This window comes from Macrosteles quadrilineatus, unplaced genomic scaffold, assembly GCF_028750875.1.
Source record: "Macrosteles quadrilineatus isolate MER2022 unplaced genomic scaffold, UCM_ALF_1.0 Scaffold_4__1_contigs__length_99947679, whole genome shotgun sequence".
Lineage (NCBI taxonomy): Eukaryota > Metazoa > Arthropoda > Insecta > Hemiptera > Cicadellidae > Macrosteles > Macrosteles quadrilineatus.
The window spans coordinates 4202679-4225712 of record NW_026542597.1 but is presented as its reverse complement, the minus strand read 5'-3'; the positions used below and the strand labels follow the sequence as shown (position 1 = coordinate 4225712).

The following is a 23034-nucleotide window of genomic DNA, read 5'->3' as shown; positions in this document are numbered from 1 at the left end:
TTTTCATTTCGACGTTCAAATTCTGTTGCCACTCAATGACCCGCTTACGAGCAACACCAAACACTCGTGCTGCTGCCATGTTGGAATGTGTCTGTGCATGAAACACAACTGCACGTTTGAATGCTTCTGGATACACAATGTAGCGCTTCTTCACACCAACACTCTCCGTACCATTCAATCTGCAATCAAACAAACAAGTCATAATGTAGGGAGTTGTATTTTTCATGTTTATATTTTTGCAGCACAGTGCTGTACTACAACCATCCCATTGGGCTATCCATTGTGAAACTAAGGTCTTGTAATACAGGGTGGTCATAAAATATTGGACACATTTTTAGAATAAATAAATGACAACAAAGAAAAATGGGAATCGTTTCATTAAATAGCAAATTTAAAACAGTTTCATACAGTAACTGCAATGAAATAATTATGAAAATGTCAGTAGTTATAAAAAGTGGTTATAAAAAGTCTGCAAAAATCACACTAAATTGTGAGTGTAAGTTTTATTTTCTTCCCAATGACTTGTTTTGTGGCATAGTCAGCTGGCCAACAATGGACCTTTCTATACCAGCTGTGTATGACATTTGACAAATCAAACGTTAATCTGACCTCAAGATAAAAAATTAAAACGACCTCCGTATCAAAATGACTAGTGCACAAGAAAAAGCAGAGTGTGTTCCAATTAGTTTGTAACATGTTAAATTTTGCCATAAGAATTTTGTGTAAGGGGCCGATTTAGCTCCAATACAATGTCAAAAATGTAAATTTGTAAATCCCGCCAACGTTTGAGTCGGCGGCTTCCATTCGCACAGCGCCGGGCGCTCTGCGCATGCCCAACTGGACCTGCGCACAAGCGTCGTCCCCGGCCGTTGCACCACACGCAGCTCCTAGAGACAGTCGAGGCCAGGACACGAGAGAGCAGACTTCACGTTACCTGATAGTCGAGTCAGGGAGTCGACCATACCCACTACGAGGGCACGAGACAGACGACTGTCAACCACGCACGGGTCTCCGAGGACCAAGTACGACGAATCTGTATAAGGTAGTCATCACCTTGCTTTGAATCAGACATTTGTTATTCCGTTCGACGTTCGTTCAAGTCTAGTGCAAGATCAAGTTTCATTGAGTATTCTGATAAAGTCAGCTTAACGTAAAACCTGCTTGCGCTAATTGTTCAGTATATTTATTCTTCAGTATATTGTCCAGTACATTTAGTACTGATCGAGAGTAAACATCATTGCAGACATACAGTGACATTTTGCCTCTCACATAATTCGATACTTTTACATGTATAGTTAAAGTAATTGAACTCGATTGAACCATAATTACATTCAAAGGAATTTACCGTATCTCTTATCTCTGACCCTCGAACATTGGAGGAAACCATTTAGCTGTTGTAGTCTTATTTACTGTATGTTGTGTGTTGTGTAGTTTTAAATTATTAACTTAACGACTATAACCGAAGATATCTAACGTTTTGTGTGACGAATTATCTGTAGTGTGACAGGTAAATACTGTGCGACATCAAGACGTGTTATTTGATTGAATTATCGAGATACTAGCCTATTTGTGTAATCTGTGTAAATATCTGTGTAAACCATCCCGAACTGTGGTTCGCCCGCAGCATCCTGCGATCCTACCTGTGGTTCGCCCACAGCAAATAGCTTTAGTTAGCTTTAATTCCCTGTGGTTCGCCCACACCATTTAGCTGTAGTTAGCGATAATACCCTGTGGTTCGCCCACAGCAATTAGTCTTACTTAGTGATAATTACCTTTCCCTGTGGTTCGCCCGCTGCATCCCCCGATCCTACCTGTGGTTCGCCCACAGCAATTAGCTTTAACTGGCGATAATTCCCTGTGGTTCGCCCACAGCACTTAGCTATAGTTAGCTTTAATCTCTGTGGTTCGCCCATAGCAATTAGCTTTAGTTAGCTTTAATTCCCTGTGGTTCGCCCACAGCACTTAGCTGTAGTTAGCGATAATCCCCTGTGGTTCGCCCACAGCAATTAGCTTTAGTTAGCTTTAGTTCCCTGCGGTTCGCCCACAGCATTTAGTCGTAGTTAGCGATAATACCCTGTGGTTCGCCCACAGCATTTAGTCGTAGTTAGCGATAATACCCTGTGGTTCGCCCACAGCATTTAGTCGTAGTTAACGATAATTCCTGTGGTTCGCCCACAGCATTTAGTCGTAGTTAACGATAATTCCTGTGGTTCGCCCACAGCATTTAGTCGTAGTTAGCGATAATTCCCTGTGGTTCGCCCACAGCACTTTGCTCTAGCTAGTGATAATTCCCTGTGGTTCGCCCGCAGCAATTAGCTTTAGTTAGCGATATTTCCCTGTGGTTTGCCCACAGCTCTTAGCAATAATAACCTATCCTTAACTGTGGTCCGCCCACAGCACTCCCCGATCCCTAACTGTGGTTCGCCCACAGCATGTGTAAATAGGTTACTAATATTTGTGTGCTTTATATGACTATATTTCAGGTGTTACAGTGTAGTAGTGACTAATACGTGTGTCTTGAATAACGGTATTTTAGGTGATTGTAGTTTTAGCGATTACTAGTGCGTGCGTGTCTTATATAACTGTATTGTAGGTAGTGCTTACTAATACTTGCGTGTTTTTATTTAACTGTATTGTAGGTATTGGTGTGATATAATTATATTTTGCAGCTTAGCTTCTTCCCGTTCCCCAAAATCGACGTATCCGTCCTAACTGTGGTTTGCCCACAGCGATCCGTCCTAACTGTGGTTCGCCCACAGCAATCCGTCCCGAACTGTGGTTCGCCCACAGCACTCCGTCCCGAACTGTGGTTCGCCCGCAGCGCACCTTTCTTTCCATATAGAGAACAAATATGGCAATGATGATAACGTGGGTTCGATTGTTGGAGATTTTATATCTCTTACCCTTTGTCTGAGCCATCCGTTCTCTTTTCAGAATATTAGTTCGCCCTTAACTATCGATTCGTTAGACATTTCGACCCCTGGAACCGCAACCCAGCGCGACTAGCTATCCGGCAACCGGGTCAAAACCGGACTCGCGTATTTTCCGAACGCCTCACCCGGAAATACGTTGTAGGTTTCATGAAAGCAGATCTGTAATAACTGTTCGAAGAAGGCATTTAGAGTATGGCCGTAATTCTCCAAGTAACATCTAGCTATAAAATGGTGGTTTAGGCAGTTTGAACGAACGGGAATTGTCCATCATATATAGTCTAAAAGGTCCTCACCTCAGAAGAAAGCATAACTCACAATAACAGTTTAAGTGATTTTTACAAACTTTTAAAACTTATTTTTATGAGTACCAGTAATGACATTTTAAGAATTATATTCTTGTCATTACTGTATAAAACTGCTTTTAATTTGCTATTTAACGAAACAATTCCCATTTTTCTAAGTTGCTTGATTATTCATTTATTTAATCGTAAAATTTGTCAAATATTTTATGACCACCCTGTACTACTAAGTTGTTTTAGGGATTCCATAAGCCTAGTAAAGCAGTAAAAGTTTTACCAAACATAGGACCTTACTATAAAGACTACAATAAAATGCTAATTTCAATTTCCAGTGCCAATTTTCTAGGAGAAAATTTACCTAAAGCTTACTAGAAATATTTAAAATTGCGTCTGACCTGTGAGCGTACATCCACAACCACCGACTCTGCCGACAGTTGGTGTGATCAACGGTGTGTAAATACTCCAAGGCTTTCTGTTTTACCAATTCATTAGTCAGGTTGAACTTTGATCCCTCCAGCCAAGCCAGGAACTCTGAATCACTTGAAACCACCTGAAGCAGTATAACAAATGCTTGGAAGTAGAACAATCTTTATTCTTCAAACATGCGTTTTATTTCAAGAATAATTATATAGTTACTGTTAGTCTCATATACACCTTATTTAGACATTTTTTTCACATTTGACCACCAAACATGGAAGACATAAAATGTTTATTAAAATCAAAAGCTGGTAGGATTGAAAAATATATACAAAAACAGATTGTTTTGGGTTTTTGATCCAACTAAATATCACAGTTTTATACTCTGTTCACAAAATTTAGGCGGCTTGAGGTGAAGTTCCCCACCACTTTGTGTCCTTAATGTATGCTTAAATCAGCTGTTGAGCTACTATCATATATATTAAAACGTGACAGGGTTTTTTTATTTCACGATTCTGAATCAACCACTTGACGGATTTCATGATTTTTGTGTTGAAAGAAAGATAATTTTCAGAACTAGTTAATGTCGAAGCCATTATTTTTGTTTAGTTTTTTAGAAATTAAGTTTAAATTTTTTTTATCTAGCAGCCGACGCTAACATTCTAGACTAGCTTTTGGTATAATACAATTTGCTTAACGTCAGCTGTGAACATTCAGCGTTTATGACACAAATTCAGCATTTGGATAAAAATGAAACGACTTACGTAGGGTTGACTTACTAATACTATGTGCAATGCTATATAATCATTGATACGCTCATTTATTCAGTAAGAATATGACAGATTATTTAAATATACTAGAGATTCAATTTTTTTTGTTTTTAAGACTTTAAAATCTTGGGTTTGTTTTAGTGCAATATAATATGTGTAATATTCTATAATATGTTGTGTTGGGCAAATTCACCTTCTAGCAAATATATCTTTAAACAACAAAAAAAGGCCATCAGAGTCATTGCTGGCATCAGCTCAAGAAAATCATGTAGATCCAGTTTTAAAAAATTCAAACTTTTGACCCTTCCTGCTCTTTATATTTTACACTTGGCACTTTTCATTAAAAACAACCTTTATTTATTTGAAAACTGTAAAAAAAACTCATAGTTATGAAACTAGACACAAACAACTTTTGGAAATTCCAAGCCACAGATTAGCTTTGTTTCACAATGGACCCTAATATCAATGCATACAAGTCTACAACAAATTGTCCTTTTATTTCACAGACCAGTCTTTGAGCCTTAATAATTTTAAAAAGAAACTTTCAGAAAAACTGATTGCACTTTGACCTTATGACATGAATTCATTTTTATCCTGTCAACTGTAATCTTAATATTTGTATATATTTATTATGTGTAAACTATTTATAATGCATGATTTGTACTGACATGTCACATATTCATTGCTGATATTCAGCCTCTGTATTATGAATTTTTGTGATGAATAAATTGATTTGATTTGATTTGATTATGTTTGAACTAACAGCTGGATGGATATAAAATATTCTATAGAACTATGAGGTTATTTTATTTAGGCTAGTCAATAAAATAAAATAAAATAAACCCTTATTATTAGTCACCTTATAACCTTATTATTAGTCACTAATAATAGGGTGTCTTTTATTTAGTCACTTTTGTTGTCATTGATTGTAGGAAATAAGTAAGATTAGTAGAGATGAGTAGATCACAGAGATAAGCAAAACAATTGCTGTAAACACGGAAGATGTCACGGACGACATGGTAATGTCCACACGACTGTGAGGTATTATTACATTTTGCCACAAAACCTGGAGACGATTACGATGTCTACCGGACCGCGGGATATACAATAATGATTTCTACACGTCCGAGAGGGATGATCAGAAATATACTGCGATCGCACAAGAGGACTATGATAATGTCCATATGGCCCCGGGAGATGATAACCATTTTGCCGCAAACGCGGGAGGCGATTACTATGTCCAAACGACCGCGGGGCAGGGGACGATATAATGATGTCTTCACGACCGTGAGGGGTGAATCAGAAGTTTACAGCGATCACATCCAAATACAACCACCAATTTGCTATCCCTATTTTTGGAGCCCCCCAAAAAAGCCAATTGCCTCGCGCCCAATTCGGTAAATCGGCCCTTATTTCTGGTACAACATACCAGAGCTGAAAGGGTACTGTTGTCCTATAAGGAATTACCTCTGTACTTTACTTCTGTGTGATTAAGTCTAATTGAACATTAAATAGTTAAAGTTAAATTTTGTTGTCATAAAAAAACCTACCTGATTAACATGTTTCACTTCAGCTGAATATCTGCTATGTTCAGCAAGCCATTCTGCAATGGTGTTTCGATTGACTTTGAACTTTTCCCCTGCTAGTTTTACACTGTGTTTTAAGGCATAGTTTACTACTTGATTCTTAAACTGCTGTAAATAGCGTTTCCCTTTCGGCGCCACCACACTGGGATTATTGAGTTGAGAACTTCCAGTGTTAATTCTACTGTTGGTTGAAAAGCTCCCACGTTTTATATTCACGCACGACAGACTAGCAACAGAAACTGATTCTTTCTTTTCTAAAGCACAGCTCAGCAGAAAATTATTTCTCATTTCTTTCTTTTTTTTACAATCTACGTGTGGACTTTTTTGACGAGGATGGAAGTCTTCGCAAGAATCACAAAACAATTCATGATCATTTTCACTGAAATTAATTTCATCATGTTCAAATATTGAGGACAATATAAGCAGATCAGATGTTGTTTCTACAGTTTCCCTTGAAGGTACAGAGATTCCACTGTCAGCTTGAGAACATCCTGGATTGTCGTCAATCAAACTCGTACCAACTTGGTATTGATTAACAAATGTCCACAAGTTTTCCACTTCATCGTTTTCAATAACCTCTACTGTTTTTTCTACACCATTTACGTATACATGTTCATCTTGATTGAGATTTGTTCTCACTTGTTCACCAGCCGAGACAACAATAACTTTGTCAAAGTCAAGTGTAGTAGGCCCACCTATACAATTCTCTGCCCCTGATAATTCATCTTTCTCACAAGAATTTGCCGGTAATGTTTGTTCTGAAGTGACTGTATTTGGATTACTAAGAGTTGAAGAGTTAGGAGATAGCGGATTACAATTCGGTTCTTTTGAAATCTTGGGTTTTTGAACTTTTACAAAATTCATGTTTAATATGAATGTATCTGGATTAGATTCATCTGATATCAAATTATTTATTGTTGCATCCGCAACTTGTGTTTCTTCTTTTTCTGATTGGCATGAGGTGGTATCATCTGGTAACACAAATGAATATTGAGGATTTTTTATAAGTTTTTCAGTTATTCTGTTCTTTTCGTTGTTTTCCTCAATTTTCATTAATTTAAGTGTTTTTTGCTTGTTAGTTTCAGGGCACTGTCTTTTTTTTGGAAATTTCTGTATTGCAACTTTATCTCCGGTACCTGTTGAGGCTGTTTCATTTTCTTCATCCACTTCAATTGGAGTTTTGTCCTATAAAGATTAGATTTGTTAAAAGACTTTAATTGCAAATAATTACAAACATTATTGATTTTAATGGTCTTGTTCTGTATTGTTAATAGATAAACAGTTACTAATTTATTAAATAATTAATAAGAACCCAGCCTAATTAAAATATTGTTTGAATCCTATTAAAGCTTTTAGTAACGTAGGATATTAACTCAAAATATAAACATAAAAATAACTGTGAAATAAGTTTTGAATTGTTTTTTGGTTATGAGATGGGGATACACAAAACTCATAGACTGATGACTAGATTGTGTGTACCACAATATTTTCAAAATTGACAATCAGTCAGTGTAAAATAGTCTATTATGCAATATTAGGCCGAACTGAAGGATATTTAATCATGTTTCACATGTTTTTCAAAAATATGAACCACAGATTTATTTTAACAATGGGGAAAACATTGATTAGATTATCATAGCAATGTATAGATCGTTAGTCACTGAGATATGATAAAAACTTAAGGGACGAAGGTCTGACTTATGGATAATACGATGCATCTTCTGGCAGTGGGCATCAGTGGGCCTTAAACCTCAAATCATAACACCAAACAACATTTAATTCAACACTTACATTGTTTATATTTGTATCAGAGCTTTTCCATCTTTGCCGCCACCGTCTGTACCATCCGTCACTCGCCTGAAAATATAACCAGGCTTAGCATATTCCAAGACTTGATTGGTAAATTGAGGACAGGCCTGAGCTTTTGGTTGTCTTCAATCAGAATCGTAATCATGTCATGTCATCATGTCTTTGTTGATGTACCTATTTATTTTTGTTTGTTTATTTGCAAGTAATCAATATCGCAGAAAACTCTGGAAACCTTTGCCTAATAGCTGAAAACTGTATTAAAGAATGTTAAGTTTAAGAAAGTAGGATTATAGAGCTAAATTAAGAAAAAACTAAAATTATTCACTTTGGCCAAAACACTAATAACAATAAATATGTAAATTTCAACATTGCTAACTATTCAATAAATTGTGTGGATAGCTTTAAATATTTAGGAGTTACTGTTAATAGTTCAAATTCTGAAGCTTTTGAGATTCATAGTAAACTAGCAAAGGCCAATAAGAGCGTTGGGGCCTGTACAAATCTTTTATCAAGATGCTCAAAATTAAGATTCTATTTTTGTATGTTGATCATAAGGGGGTGGATGTGGTTATACAGGCTACAGCCAGTGTTATTGTATGGATGTGAAACATCGGTTCTTTCCAAAAGAAATTAAGAACGTTTGATGTTGTTTTAAGAAAAAGTTACTTCAACAAATATTCGGCCCAGTCAATGAAGGAGTTTGGCGCATAAGAAAAAATAGAGAGCTACATGCCCTATACAAAGAGCCTGGATATAATAGCCCTTATAAGAGCCAAAAGAATTAACTGGTTAGGTCATGTACTTCGGAGACGGGAAGGCACAATACTGAAGGAGGCAAGACTGAAGCACCTTAGAAACTAGCCTACCTAGACACCTTGACACAAATCAACACCAGTCTGTCCCAATGAGCAAAACCTTCTAAATTAAAATGTGATCCAGTTTCTCAGAAGGACTTCAAAGGATACACTTAAGGCCAGATTGGAGAACTTAAATAGTAGCTGAGTGGTTGTAGTTGCTCGTGTAATATAGAAGGTTTGATCTTGAGAAAGGTCAGTAAGTTTAGCTAGCCTATAGGCCTAGCTTTGAATTAAGACATAAGACATAAGACATTTATTCATCATTTTTACATATGTAATGCATAGACAGGTCAAATTGTTGTTAAATACATAGTCTCGTATTCAGTCTTGAGTAAATAAATGTATAAATATATAAATAACAAGTTATTCAGTTAATACAGTCAATATAATACAAGAGTTAAAATTGAAATTGAGCGACGAGCAGATAAATACAAAAGTTACAGACCATGGCAAGAGATTAAAAATTTGACAGTAATAAATAAAAAAATTGTGCAACTTATATCTAAATCACAGTTACATCCTATTTCAAATATTTTTTATTAACTTATCAGACATGCTAAAAAAATCTTCGATACGGTAGAGCGGGTTGTTTACTAGAAATAAAAACAGCCTTTTCTTAAAATTCTTAAAGTCTAAATCCGTCACAGCCAGAGGTAATTTATTTAATAGCCTGATACCCATCACAACATGTCCTGATCTTGTTTTTTCCAACCGTACCTGAGGCAGATCAATCTTTTTGCAGTTTCTGGTACTAATACTGTGCACTTCATTTCTCATTTTGTATTTAAAGCTACAGTAGAACCCCTGATATCCGACCTTGGTTTTTCCGGTCCTCTGTTTATCCGGCCACTTCCAGGATGCCAATATCAAAATGTTTTTCTCAAAGCTTACAGATGTTTAGATGCAAGCACTAGTCTTTGCGACTTGTTTGAGCTAAACTATTTATCTGAACTATTTATCTGTTTCTTTCAATACATTTTACTGTGTCACTAAACTCAGTTGAACTAGGCCTAACCTCTAAACAGTTGGGGCCCCGGGTTAGGAAATTAATCTTTGTATTTTTATTTCACAAAATGGATAAGAAAGTTGAGTAGAATTGTATTTTCTTTTAAGGTCCTAAAAATCTTCAAGGCTGATTTAATGTAACTTTTACCTCCATCATTTTTATAGTTTTTGTTACCTGAAATCTTAATACTCGTACTTTCACTCCTTAACAACTTTAGCCTACAAATATTTTTTTTTAATTTGTACAAACATGTTAATTCTTCAAAAAATAATCCTAGAATAGACTTAAATGATACTTTTGACAGCATGTATTGATTAAATATTATTATAGGTATGAATCATTTTCATTTTCATAGTAGGTTGGTTTATCCGGCCAAATCGCTATCCGGCCAGGGGCTTGGTCCTGTGGTGGCCGGATATGAGGGGTTTACCATTTACCATTTACCATCCGAAGTCCTCGCCACTATCCAAGGAAACTACTGTATTCTTAAAAGTAAACAATAATAATTTATAAATGTATAAGTTAATGATGGTCAATATTTATCCTGTTAATTATCCTGTTAGGGAAACATTTGATTGAATTGAATGCTTGTTTTGTATTTTCTTTCTCTATATTTACATGTGCAGAGGTAACCTGGAGGGTGGAGGCCCAAAGTCACGCCAAAAATTCACATTTAGCAATCTAAATATAGGCCTAAATTGCACATGTTAGTTAGAGGAATACAACTTGTGTAAAGACCTAACTTTTCATAAGTTAACTACACCCTGGTCAGTGCAAAGTGTCGATTCATCCACCATGTTACCATCGGCTATGAGTGCCGCCAAAGCCTGAATGTGACACCAAATTTATTTTTTTTGTTAGGGCCGGTAGGTCAATTTAGAGGCAGAGCTACTGAAATGGATGCTACAACCTGAAGGTTTTAAGCATTTTGTGGAGTTTAATAATAGTTTTCCCTACAAATTTCTTTTACAAACCAACTTATAAATTAATGGTAATATTAATCTCAATTACGTTAATTACCTAGTAATATTATAGTACCTGTAGGAAGATAATATAATACAATCTAGTTTACCGATTTCAATTCAATAACTTCTACAATATTAATTTACTAGGATATCAAGTTTAAATATTTTTTTTTACTTAAGTTAGGGCCTAATTTACCACATACCTTAAAGTTTTCAATTCCAGCTAACTTGTAAGATTCCAAAGCGTAGGCCTGTACTTCATTTTTTGTGACTCTTTGAGAACCATTTTGTTCCTCTAACCTGGTCTTCCATTTCCAAACCTCATAATCCAAAGCTGCATGTTTCTTAACAAGTCCTCTTCTACTAATAATTCCTTCCTTTTCTCCCATTACGTTAGAATAACTTTTCGAAAAGCTGAAATATGTTTACAGACTACACAACTGTAATGCAATGTGTTTCCAAAAAAACTATAAGTGAGCGGAGCGAGCAAAGCTCTAATAAGTTAAGGATGTTTTCAGAAAACAAGAAACATAAAGTTCAAGCCCCACAAGGTTAGGTTAGGTTAGGTTAATTCACACGATAACAGTTGCTTGCGGGAGACGCGCGGAAGGCCAGTTGTGACAGTAGGGCCTACTGTTATGTTAGGTTGGGTTAGGTTAAGCCTAACCCAACTCTGGAAAATCACTAACTTAAGTTTGAGCGACATATGGAAATCAAACTACAAGTTAAAAACCACGAGATTGACAGTCAGGAAGGCGAAACACCACACCACGAGTGATTTCATATTCATCGGTGTTGGCGCAATAGAGGTGCTCCGCTATTCCAGTGACTAAAGAAAATCAATGTATTGAAATGTAGGGGAGGGCGGGGTACAGTGGGTCACTTTTTGCTTTCATAATTTTAATTCATAGTATTTTTCATTAGGGGTTGAGTTAAATATTTAAAAATTGTTATTGCTTGGCATTTCTTCTGTTATAAAAAATTTGTTTTGTAACTAAATATTACTAAGTTTTACTACACTAGATAAATTGTTTTCTTTAACATTACATTTTGACCCACTGTGCCCCGTGTAGGGGTACAGTGGGTCACATAGTGGGGCACAATGGGTCATAAAGAAAAAAGAACAAAGTATCACACCAACATGTTATATTCCTGGAAACACAATTGCAAAACTGAAAAAGCTATTTTCAGAAATGTTGCTCAATACAAAATAATGTCTTAATGCACGTTATAGGATTCAAAGTTTTGTGGAAATGTCAACTTGGTCATTTTTCTTTCTGTACCAGGATATTTTTTTGGTTTTGGTTGTTTTCTCTCAATGTGTTTATGGTCTGCCAAATAAATTCCTTCTTCATTGAACACAAAATTGTGAGTTGGCAACATTTTTCTCATGTAGGCACTTCATATGCTTTTTCTGATTGTATCATATGCGTTTTCAATGGGACCCATTGTGTCCCAAACGAAGTGACCCACTGTACCCCAGAGGAAGCTGCCATCTTTAAGTGATAGTAATTTTGTAGTCTATGATATTAACAATAAAGTCTTATTATCTAAATGAATAAGAACAGCCGAGGATCGTTTAGGTATAGAGAAAGATACTTTACATTTAAAAAAAAAACATGGTAAATATAAAAAAGAAGCTAACCTCAATTTTCCAGCATGGAGGCAAAATTAAACAAAGCAAACTATCGCCCTCAAAATTTCACTCCATCTGTTGACCTTTTTCCACAATATGGACTAGCATGTAGGCAACCTGAACTATCCTAAACTTACTGGAAACAGGAAAAAATATCCCTTAAAAGGGAAATTTCCCTAATGACCCAGTGTGCCCCATGACCCACTGTACCCCGGTCCTCCCCTACCCAATGTATTAAATGAAACTACTTTTTTAAGATAGGCCCATTAACTTAATGGGCTTGCTCAGCTCAATATTGCAAGCAGACAAAATACATTGTACACCTAAGTTAGGGAGTAACTTATCTATATTTCTAATGCGCTACATGAAACTTTGTGAACGATAACTTAAGGCTTTTTTCTTTTAAGATTTAACCCGACATATTATATACCAAAATGTTCGGCTAGGTGTGTAGATTTGCAAACTGAACTTACATTTTTGCAAAAGTACCTTGTGCTCTTCCCCAGTGGCTTTTAAAGTTCCCATGTTTTCCTTATGAAGAACATTTTGTTTACATTATGATCAACTGGATACTTAATTTAACTGCTGGAACATTGTAGTTGCAATTAAGGAAACGTGTGCTACAAAGAATAAACAAATTTCTAGATTTTATTGTAGGCCATGCGTAGGCCTATCTACCTAAGTTATTTAACTTATATGAAAACAAAAATAAAATAAATTAGCTATAACTACTTATACTTATACATTGTATAATTTTACCCGGGCAAAACCGGGTTTTGCTGCTAATATTTATATATCCACATTAGTCTAACTTTGTTCACAGCAGCAGTTAAGGGTTAAGTTGAGAGAAAACTGTTAGTTTGAGTGATATATGGAAGAAGTTAAAGTAGGCCTGCTGGCTGCACTTTACTTGACGTCCTACACTCATTCGATTGTTTTTTTTTTTCGATTCGATATTTTAATTCGATTGTTTCATTCGATATATCGTTTGGTAAGTTAGGTTAAGTTAAACTTACCTAACTAACCAAACGATATATCGAATGAAGCAATCGATTAATCGATATATCGATCGATATTTTCATTCGAATGAGTGTAGGACGTCAAGTAAAGTGCAGCCGGCCTACTCAAAAGCTAGCTAGGATCTAAGTTATAGCCTAATTGAACAAAAATGAATTTTATTGCAACAAAACCTACCTTATCTGTTGTATGCTATAGAATGTAACTTAATTAATTATTATCATAACGTCTGGTGATAATTTAGCAAACTATAAAACAGTCTATAAGTTTAGGATGCCTAGCCTAGTAAAAGCTTTGTCTTAAAATCGTGTACAGAGACTTTCCTTTATCACAAACCCACGGAGCCTAGGCCTGGTTAAATTTTTACGCGCTACCGGTGATAGTAAGCTTAATTCAATTAATCATAAAGTTTACATAGATGTACACAGTCGTTATGTTTAAACACTAATATAAGAATTAATTTTCAAACTTTATCAATAAGTATAATGCTAAATATTTATATTTATAACCTGTTAAACTGTCAATGTCTATATTTTGTAAATAAAATAATTAACTACTAACTATGACAGTGTCTGTACTGTAACCAAACCGCATTGGCTGGTGATTTGTAGGTGGCTAAATTTAGTCGCCATGAAGCTGCACTAACTAAATTCAGTTTAGTTTTCTAACTTGTTTGTGGTTTATGGCAATGGACGGTAATCTGTAATTTATTAAGGATAAATTAAAAATATCCTGCATATTGATCCAAAAAAAGTTTTTTATAAATTTTAGCTATGCCACCAAATTAATACTTAAATACTTTTCAATGAAATTGCGACCATACAAAGTAGCTGTATTTTATGCCAAGTGAGGCGGTCCATTCCAAAACTCACTTTATCCATTTTTTTCGAAATTGAGTTGTTGGTATCACTGCAATCAGAAGAAAAAGGCGCATTTATTCGTTATAAGATACCGTGTCAAAGCTTGTGTAATCCTACTAATATTTAATGTTAAAAAGTGCGTGTGTCATTTCCAAAACTCACTTTATTTCGGTTGTATCATTCGAAAACTCACATAATCAATCACATAGCAAATAGGAGGCTGTATTTTGTGTTTTTCCAAAACCATCTTTATCCTCTTACCCATCGGTGGGCGGAAATCGGCCATGTGACTTTGTTGTCATCATTTTGACTCTGTCGTCTGACTAGTGGCTGAGATCTTCATTCTTTCAGTGCAATAATGCTCAGATGACAGTTTTGTAGTTTAGAAGGGTGCTCATGCTCTTAAAGTACCAATCAATTAATTTGATAGATGTTAACATAAGTAATTTTCTCACTTTTCATTTTAACATTAGTCCAGAGAACGTCTAATGACCTGTACTTCTGTATGGTAATTCTTTTACTGTAAAATATAGAAAAATCATGAAACTGTATGTTTATAATCTTATAACTTTTCCAGTAAGTACCACCTCAATTAGAAAAATATACGAGGACATAAGGTTAATACAAGCCATAGCATTAGGTCTATTATCTTAATATTTTGTTTTATTGTTTGAAACCAATAACCAAACTGATTAGTGCTATGCAATCCTAGTGTGAATACTGTCTTTCCAAAACCAACTTTATCCATAGGCGTCAGAGCAAAACTAACTTTATCCATTTGTGTCAGGGCAAAACTTACTTTATCCAAACTTAAAACTTATTTTTCTCAAAAACTACACATATTAGGACGTAAAGACATGCAATAATACACAAAGACACATATCTTTCACTTAGGATGAAACAAAACATAATAATTCACTGTCAGGATAATTAATGACACGTTTTTTTTATTTATCCTGTAAATTTTAAAAATAAGGACAATGTGAGTTTTTATTTATTTATACATGCCAACGGCTAAGCCAATACATAGAAGAAAAACAAGCTGAACAATAGTCAATAATTCAATACTCAATGGAATACAAAATATAAAAAAAACAAGCTGAACAATACAATACTCAAAATAGAATACAATAAATAATCTGACAATGAATAAGTTAACAATAATAGATATAACAATAATAAATATAACAAAGAGCAAATACAACAATATAAATTGTTTAACAAAGAATATATATAACAATAGAGGCGTTGAGGCTAGTCCAACATCTCCACCAGGGTTGCTTCGGTTGTCCTCCTTATGGAGGTGTAGCTGTCGGCGAAGAAGTTGACATCACGAGCAACTCTGTTGCCCAGCCTGAGGATTCTTGCCAGAGGACTGTGAAATTCGTAAGTGGTGCCTCTGGAGCGACGGCCGAATAGGTCCCTGGATCTTGTTATGGTAGGGATTCTGATGTATATTTCTAATAGCAGCTCTGGACAGCATATATGGCCCCTTAGCAGCTTGTACAAGAGACCAACATCAGCAACGCTGCACCTCATGTGTAATGGCCGGTTTTTTAGCTCCTCAGCCAGAACATCCGTTGGCACCTCCCGATAGGGGTATCCCTGACGCACTCCCACCAGCCTCAATAATCTTTCCTGGATTGCTTCTAGACGAATGCGTCCACCAACTGTATACGGAGTCCAGATCGGGTAAGCATACTCCAGACACTGTCTCACCATTGCACAATACAGAGTTTTTAATGCAGATGGGTTAGTCATACCTTTGGTAGAACGGGAGATGAAACCAACCAGCCTGTTAGCCTTGCTGACTATAGAGTTTATATACTCATCGAAACTCAGATCGCTGCTGAATATCACCCCCAAATCTTTTGTGGACGTGACTCTAGGAATACTGTCCTCTCCGAGCATGTACATATGAAGATGTCTGGATTCTTGGAACGATGGAAGGTTAATATTTAGCATTTTCCAGGATTGATTTCCATCTTGTTGACTTTGCATCAGACAAAGACACTGTTAAGGCATATTTGAAGGCGTATTGAGTCCTCTTCCGTCTTAACCTCCGCAAACACCTTGAGATCATCAGCAAACGCGAGACATCCAACCTCGATAGAAGCCACCAGATCGTTGATGAACAAATTAATTAGGTAGGGTCCCAAATGAGCCTTGTGGTACACCCGAGGTCTGGTGAAATGGTTGCGATTGCGAAGGCCCAAGCCTGACAGTCAACTTGCGCCCAGTTAAGTAGTCCTCCAGCCAGCCAAGTAGTGGTTGTAGAATGCCATAGTTCTTTAAACTTTGTCGCGAGGATCTTGTAGTCTACTTTTTTGTCGAACGCTTTGGCGAAGTCGATAGGCGACGTCTAGCTGGCGACCTGCTCTAAAGGTGGACAGAGCTCTCTCTTGAAGCAATAATAAATTCGATATTGTAGATTTTTTGGCGACAAAACCATGTTGATTTGAGGAGATAATACCTTCGATGAAGATCTTCAGTCTGTGCAGAACCAAGCTCTCGAATACTTTACCAAGTGCAGAAAGGATAGTGATAGCTTCATGCTGTATGTTGTTTCTGAATCACTGAGATATAATATATATGAGGTTTTGTAAAATATACGAATAATTCCTTAAAATATCCATAAGCCAACAATAGAATCAACTTTAAGGGGAAAACTAGTGATAGTGGTAGGGCGGTAATATCACTGTGATCACCAGATTTAGGAAGGGGAACGACATACCCATGCTTAAAGGCTGCAGGAAATATGCCTTCGGCCAAGGACTGGTTGAATAATAATTGCAATGGTTCAGCTAGCAGATCGCAGCCAAAGCGCAACAATGAAGGTGGTATGTTGCCGGGGGCCCCTTTGAACCACAGACCAATACCATTGTCTGTGCTTTGAACCATCCAGTTGAGATAACTTGAGCCTGACCTCAGCGAGTAAGAGACTAACACTGCAGATGGTATTCACTGAGTAAAAGTCAAAAGAGGGGGTTGTGTCTGATGCATAGTAGAGTAAACCGATCCCAGATGCTTCGCAAATAGTTCGCATTTTTCCTGTTCATCCTCGGTGAAATCAGCTGATTAATTCGCACATATTTGATTCAAATTTAATGTATGAATATACATTTACTAGCTGCACCCACGGGCTTTGCCCCGTTTGACTTCATAAGTATTCGCATGGCTCAATCACGCCCCGGTTGAAGTTCGTTTGCTACGCTCACTCACCTTTAGGTTGGAGCTCGTTCGCTGCGCTCATTTCTTTTCAGGTTATCTTGTTTTTCGCTACGCTTTTTTTTTACTACGCTTGGAGTTAAAGGTGGCCGTGTATGATATGGTCTCAGGGAGAGAAAGTGGAAGTATTAAAAAAAGTATGTCTCTATAGGGATGTATGCTGCGCACCTCTTATATGGTCCGGAGGCTTCGGCTATCAATTTCCTGTCTGGCCAAATAGTGCGCATACTAAAACTTTAAATAAGAGGTAAATTAACCTTTTATTTATATTTTTAAGTGATCCGATACTACACAAAAACGAATTGATAAAACTGTTTACATACACAAGTTTCATACTTTTTGGCAATGTTAAGTATAAAAATATCGCCTATTATAAAACACGCAACCTCATAAAATATTAAGCTGATTCCATAATTATTCATTACATGTTTTGTATACTTGTATATCAGTACTGTTCCGCCGAATCCTTCTTTATCGTCTTCTCCACGCAATACAACAGTGACAACGAAAACTGAAAATTAAAATTGTCGTGTTCTATTACCTCACAGCTGATTTAACAAAAAAGTAGTTCTTAAAAGAATGTAAAATACTCTATGTTTTACATGTTTCGTTCATCAAGATTGTAATTTTTCATTACAAAATATACTTCAAATTTTCAAATCTCCTTAAAATGTCATGTGAAGTACTTGATCTTAAATTTGGTGAAAAACGATATTGTATTGTGATTCCTACGCCCTTGTCCGCCGGCTCCAGTGGCTCCACCACACCAGTTAGTTAAGTCAAAAGAAAAGTTCCTTTTGATCAAGTGTTTACAGTGTGTTAGTAACGTCAAATATACTTTTATTTAATGCTGCTGATGTGTTAAGGTAAATTTTAACGCATTTGTAACTTATATTATAACATTTTATTGCTTTGTGCTCAGAGATATTTTCATTTTACGCACCATGATCTATCCAACAAAGTTTCAATTTTTGTATTAATCATCTTAAGTAGCGGCCATTTTGTGTGGGCTCATCAATATTATTGCAGAAAAGATTTTCTTTAATTCAATAAAAGGCGAAATATACACCTGGATTGGATTTAATAAACACGAATTTACTTCTAAATCAGTGTTTCCACAAGAAGTGGCGTGAAAATCTTAATTATATCAGGTAACTTAGCACATTAGTCATATTCCGACGGTGCTGAAAAAGGTATTTTAAGCCATGAACATTAAGTTAAATAGGTATTCTTCCTGGATTGTTTCTATCACCGGTGTTTGCATTCTTTGAAAAAATTCTTCTCTTCATGCTTAGACAGCTTGAAGATCCATGTATTTACAGAATTATAACGTGGATAGCCTTAACTTATTGAACCATTTTTAAGCTCAGGCCTACCTAGGCCTTGGCCTATTGGATCATGGTGTAATTGGATTATTCATGTTAGCCCTATGAATTCTAAATATCGATGTCTTAATTTATCTCGATCTGTCTAGCCTAAATCAGCTGTAACTTAGGCCTCTTCTTAGCTCTAGGCTCAATTTCCGAATCTTAGGTTAATAAGTTAAATAGCCTAGGCATAGGCCTAGGCCTACTTAAACAGTTTAAACTTATCTGGCAAAAGGCCCTACTAGGCCTAATACTTTTTTAGGCAAATATTTACTGTATTTACATTGGGATATGATGTAATTTGGTACGGTATTTATTGCGACGAACGTGACCATGGGAACCTTTAGGCCTATAGATTAATCACTAAAAACTAGATTTTTAGCTGAAAGTAATGGTGCAAAAATTTTTCCGCGCTCTCAAATATTAACATAGTTTCGGCTGTTATAAGTTTTATTTACCGGTACTTTGTTTTTTTTGACCTAACCTATTTATAAGCCTATGAAATGTTCTCTCCAGATACTTGATATATTACGTTAATTGTAAGTAATTAAAGTAGAAGACTCACTTTTTACCAGGAAATAACATAGCAAAAATGTCTCCGAGGCCACGAATATTAACTAAGGTAGGCCTAACTTAAGATAATTTTTTTTTTATTTCCTTTATCTACCATCTATTCTAGTCTGCTACTGCTTGCCGCATTACGTAATTACGTAACGGACTAGGCTAACTGTTACTTGTAAAACTATAGGTCTACTGAACCTGAAATGAAAATGAATATACGAAATTGAAGAGAAGAGAATAAAAATAAGTCAATCAAGTCATTTAAATTACATACCTGCTACAAACATCTAAGAAACAACACGGCACTGAATAGGCCTAACTTATTTCAGAATGATTTTATTTAGGCATGTGTGGTAGGTAAGTCGGGCTTATGCGGATTCGTGACTGTATTTAAGTGTTTTGAAGTTAGGTTAGATTAGGAAGGTAAAGTGTAGGTTATAGTGAACTGAGTTGATAATTTATATTACACACAGGCAGTTGTTGTGCAATTAAAATAGTGTGTTAAACACAATGAAATAACGATTTAAAAAATGCGATTTCAAGGTCCTTGGGGGCTACAATGGGAATTTCTTCATCCTGGGAGTCACTGTCACTGTCATCTTCTGGTGCTGTTGTCGGTCGTTTGTTGATTCTTCCTTCTTGTTTTATCTTTTTCTTAACTTCGCGTAGGCCTATCATTCGCCGCCCTTCCTTTTCTTCTTCCATTTCCCTCTTCTTAGCTTCTTTTTTCTCCATGTAACCACAGCTGGGTCTCTTTTCTTAATTTTTTTCTTGATTGATGTTGGGGAGGGATATTGCAGGCACCTTTTAAAAGGTGATGGCATACTATTGGAAGGACAGCATTTTGATGAAGTGGTGTACGTACATGTTGCTGGCAGAGACATTCCTGAAATCAAAAGAAAAAACATTACACTTTAATAATCATTGTAATGTAAAATAAACGGTATCAGCATTCTGACACGTATACCTACTTTCTATGGTCTATTTTTGAAGCGACTAGTCACTGGTAGCCGAGAAACTCATTGGATTTGGGTACTATTTTAATATTGTAGTACAATTACTCGCTAGTTCTTTCATAAGTGTCTCCTTCCTTACTAGGCCTATCAAATACCATACCCACTTCATTCTTCTTATTCCTTGTGTTACGAAGCAACTCCTCGGTCCTCACAAATTTTTCTTACACCTAAAAACAAAGAGAAGTCGTAAGGCCTGTCGGCTTATCCCTTTTGATGACATGGCAATGCTTTAAAACACTAGAAGCTCAATAGAAGCATTTCACTGTAACTCGCTACTACTAGTCGCCTAGTGTGACTGCAACCATGAAATTACTGGCGAGTGCGTACGTGTGACTTGGCCTTTAGCAACTAAGTGTTGCCCCGACAACACCCACATGGGATACATGTGTGGTGCTAGGCTGTCGTGATGGCATGTTGTCGGGGTGGCACCTTAATGCGCTCCCCGTAATGGTAAAAACTCATTTAAAAGTGGTTCTGAATTCAAATTCTTATTTCACCTATCACTACGGTAAATATGAACTTACTGGATTATCTTTTATAGCCTTTCCCATAAACAATTACTTATTATTTTTAAGCCTCCCCGTGGATGGCTAATTTACACTCTACAGTAACCATGTCATCTCTATATTCATAGTTTCTCCCCCCTTAGTGGACTAAAAAATCCATAAGATATTTGGAAAGGCCCTACATCCTTATGAAACATTTTGAGTGGACACTTAACTAAGCCTACAGATATTTATTCAAATCAGTCTTAATTGTCACACAAATACAAAACATTGATAATGCCACATTTTGAGACATTGCAATATGTGGTGCAAATTGTTAGCAGTAGATTAAGTGCAAGTTACACTTAAGCTATTTTATACATTATAAGTAAATGACTGATCAGAAGTTGTGCAATTAAAAAAGTCCAACCACCCTATTAACATTCACCTATCATGTATTGACTGGGACGGGTGGCGTCGTCCTGTAATCCAGCTACTAGGAGGTCACGAATTGTGGATATTTATAGGGATGCACTGTGGATGCGATGCTCACTGGTGTGGATTAACGTCCGCACTAGAGAGTACTACGACTATCCGCAGTACTATCCTGATAATTAGACCAATTCGTAAATTACAAGGAAAAATGTGGTTCGGATTCCACTATAAACTGTAGGTCCCTTAGTTGCCATTAGCTGTATGGGCTATTAATTAACAGCTGTGTCTAAGGAACATGTCGGCCTTAGTCACTAACAAGACTACAAGATCGCGCCACTCATCCTACACTCATCCTTCACTCATATTTGGGTTAAAATACGCACATAGTGGCGTCCCCATCTTAAATAATTGATATAATTGATATAATTGATATTGGTGGGCATTTTTTTCACCAAGTTTTTTTAAGTAATGAGTTGTACACCATATCTGACTGAGATGAGATTTACCTTAGATCTTTGGTGCTCTCGATCTTTGGTCAAAGGAGTTAAATCATTAGACTGCTTAGTCATTGATTAGACCAAAACAGTAGCTAACTGTCCAGTTGACAGTAGACTGGCTAAAACCCAGTGTCCTACAATACCTTTTAGTTAGGTACTCACTTGTCTGGCAAGCTACAAAATGTTAGGTACGGGTACCTGTAGTTTTGTAAAGCTATCCATTCCCATTAAGTTTGGAAGGTTTAGTCGTATTATGCCTACTCATATTTGTGGTTTATTTTAAAATAGAGTACAATAGATTCAATACTAATTTTGTATGTCCAAACTAATTTTGGGAACAATGTAGGCTAATTGGGCTGTTCCCATAGTTTTAGGACGGTACTAATATACAGTAGAGCTCGTGCGTGGTGGAGCCTGGAGGTAGGTGGTTAGAGTTGCTCTGAACCGGTTTTTCAGGGGTGGGGGTACGCCAAAAATCAGTCTGCGCTCTCACCCTGTCCAAGCAACATCACTGATACACTCTTTTTAAAAAACATTCGGGATGCCAGTTTGATTATCTTAAAACTTTTTTAATTAGTTTATTTTAAGTTTACAGGGTTGTAAAAATACAATTTCTTAGGTAACCTATGTTTAAGCCTTAGTTTTGTATAATAACTTAGTAATGCATAGGTAATTTGTACTGGTTTTTGCCCAAGAACAATCTCTGGCTCTTTAAAGAGTAATTTTGGAGTAGGCTACCTATTAAAAATAGCCTAGGCTAGGCCTACTCTAAATTTTAATATAGAGAATTTAATAAAATAAATGCTATCTGCCGTTCATAAACATTTTCATATTCCCCTTAATGAGGTAAAAAATTAAATATTTATTGAAAATACTAATTTTTGTTATGGAACCCTTAATTAGCCTACATTAATATGATCACACAACTCGTGCAAGAAACCTGATCCACCTCTGCATCGCGATCCCAACTCTGAAAAATGCTGAGAAATGTCTTTAATCAGACTAGTAGCAGAATAGGACGACAACGTCAACTTCCCCTCTCGCGCTCGGCTCCCCACTTGCCACTACAGCGCTTCACACCCAGGCTTCACGAAGAAACACACAAACTCTAGTTTCTAAACCCACCATAGCCTAGAATAACAAGTGTCCTAAGTCATATTCTTAAAGTATATCACATTTAAATCTAAAACTATATTGTCATTGAGAGTTTTCTTAACATTGTAAGTTATGTTGTAATTTAACACTAGAAAACTGTGTCACCTAGCATGCTGAAAAATGTCTAGGTAGTCA

The 23034-nt window shown here is 36.3% G+C and overlaps 2 protein-coding genes across 7 annotated transcripts in view; one reads left to right on the top strand and one right to left on the bottom strand.

Moving 5' to 3' along the window:
• LOC128993465 (uncharacterized) overlaps positions 1-13495 on the bottom strand; it is a 30078-nt gene extending 16583 nt beyond the window's left edge. Inside the window, exons 1-6 of the mRNA XM_054417376.1 lie at positions 13473-13495; positions 10846-11056; positions 7797-7862; positions 5970-7190; positions 3628-3782; positions 1-179 (exon numbers count right to left, since the gene is read on the bottom strand). Of these exons, the coding sequence (XP_054273351.1) occupies positions 1-179; positions 3628-3782; positions 5970-7190; positions 7797-7862; positions 10846-11031 (1807 nt within the window). The 5' untranslated portion in view covers positions 11032-11056; positions 13473-13495. The remainder of the gene's footprint in view (positions 180-3627; positions 3783-5969; positions 7191-7796; positions 7863-10845; positions 11057-13472) is intronic.
• Positions 13496-18138: 4643 nt separating this feature from the next.
• The window catches only part of LOC128993615 (probable ubiquitin carboxyl-terminal hydrolase FAF-X), a 76394-nt gene continuing 71498 nt past the window's right edge, over positions 18139-23034 (top strand). For all 6 annotated transcript variants that reach the window (XM_054417619.1, XM_054417618.1, XM_054417617.1 and 3 more), the window contains exon 1: positions 18139-18249. The gene's annotated coding sequence lies outside the window, so the exon portion shown is untranslated. The remainder of the gene's footprint in view (positions 18250-23034) is intronic.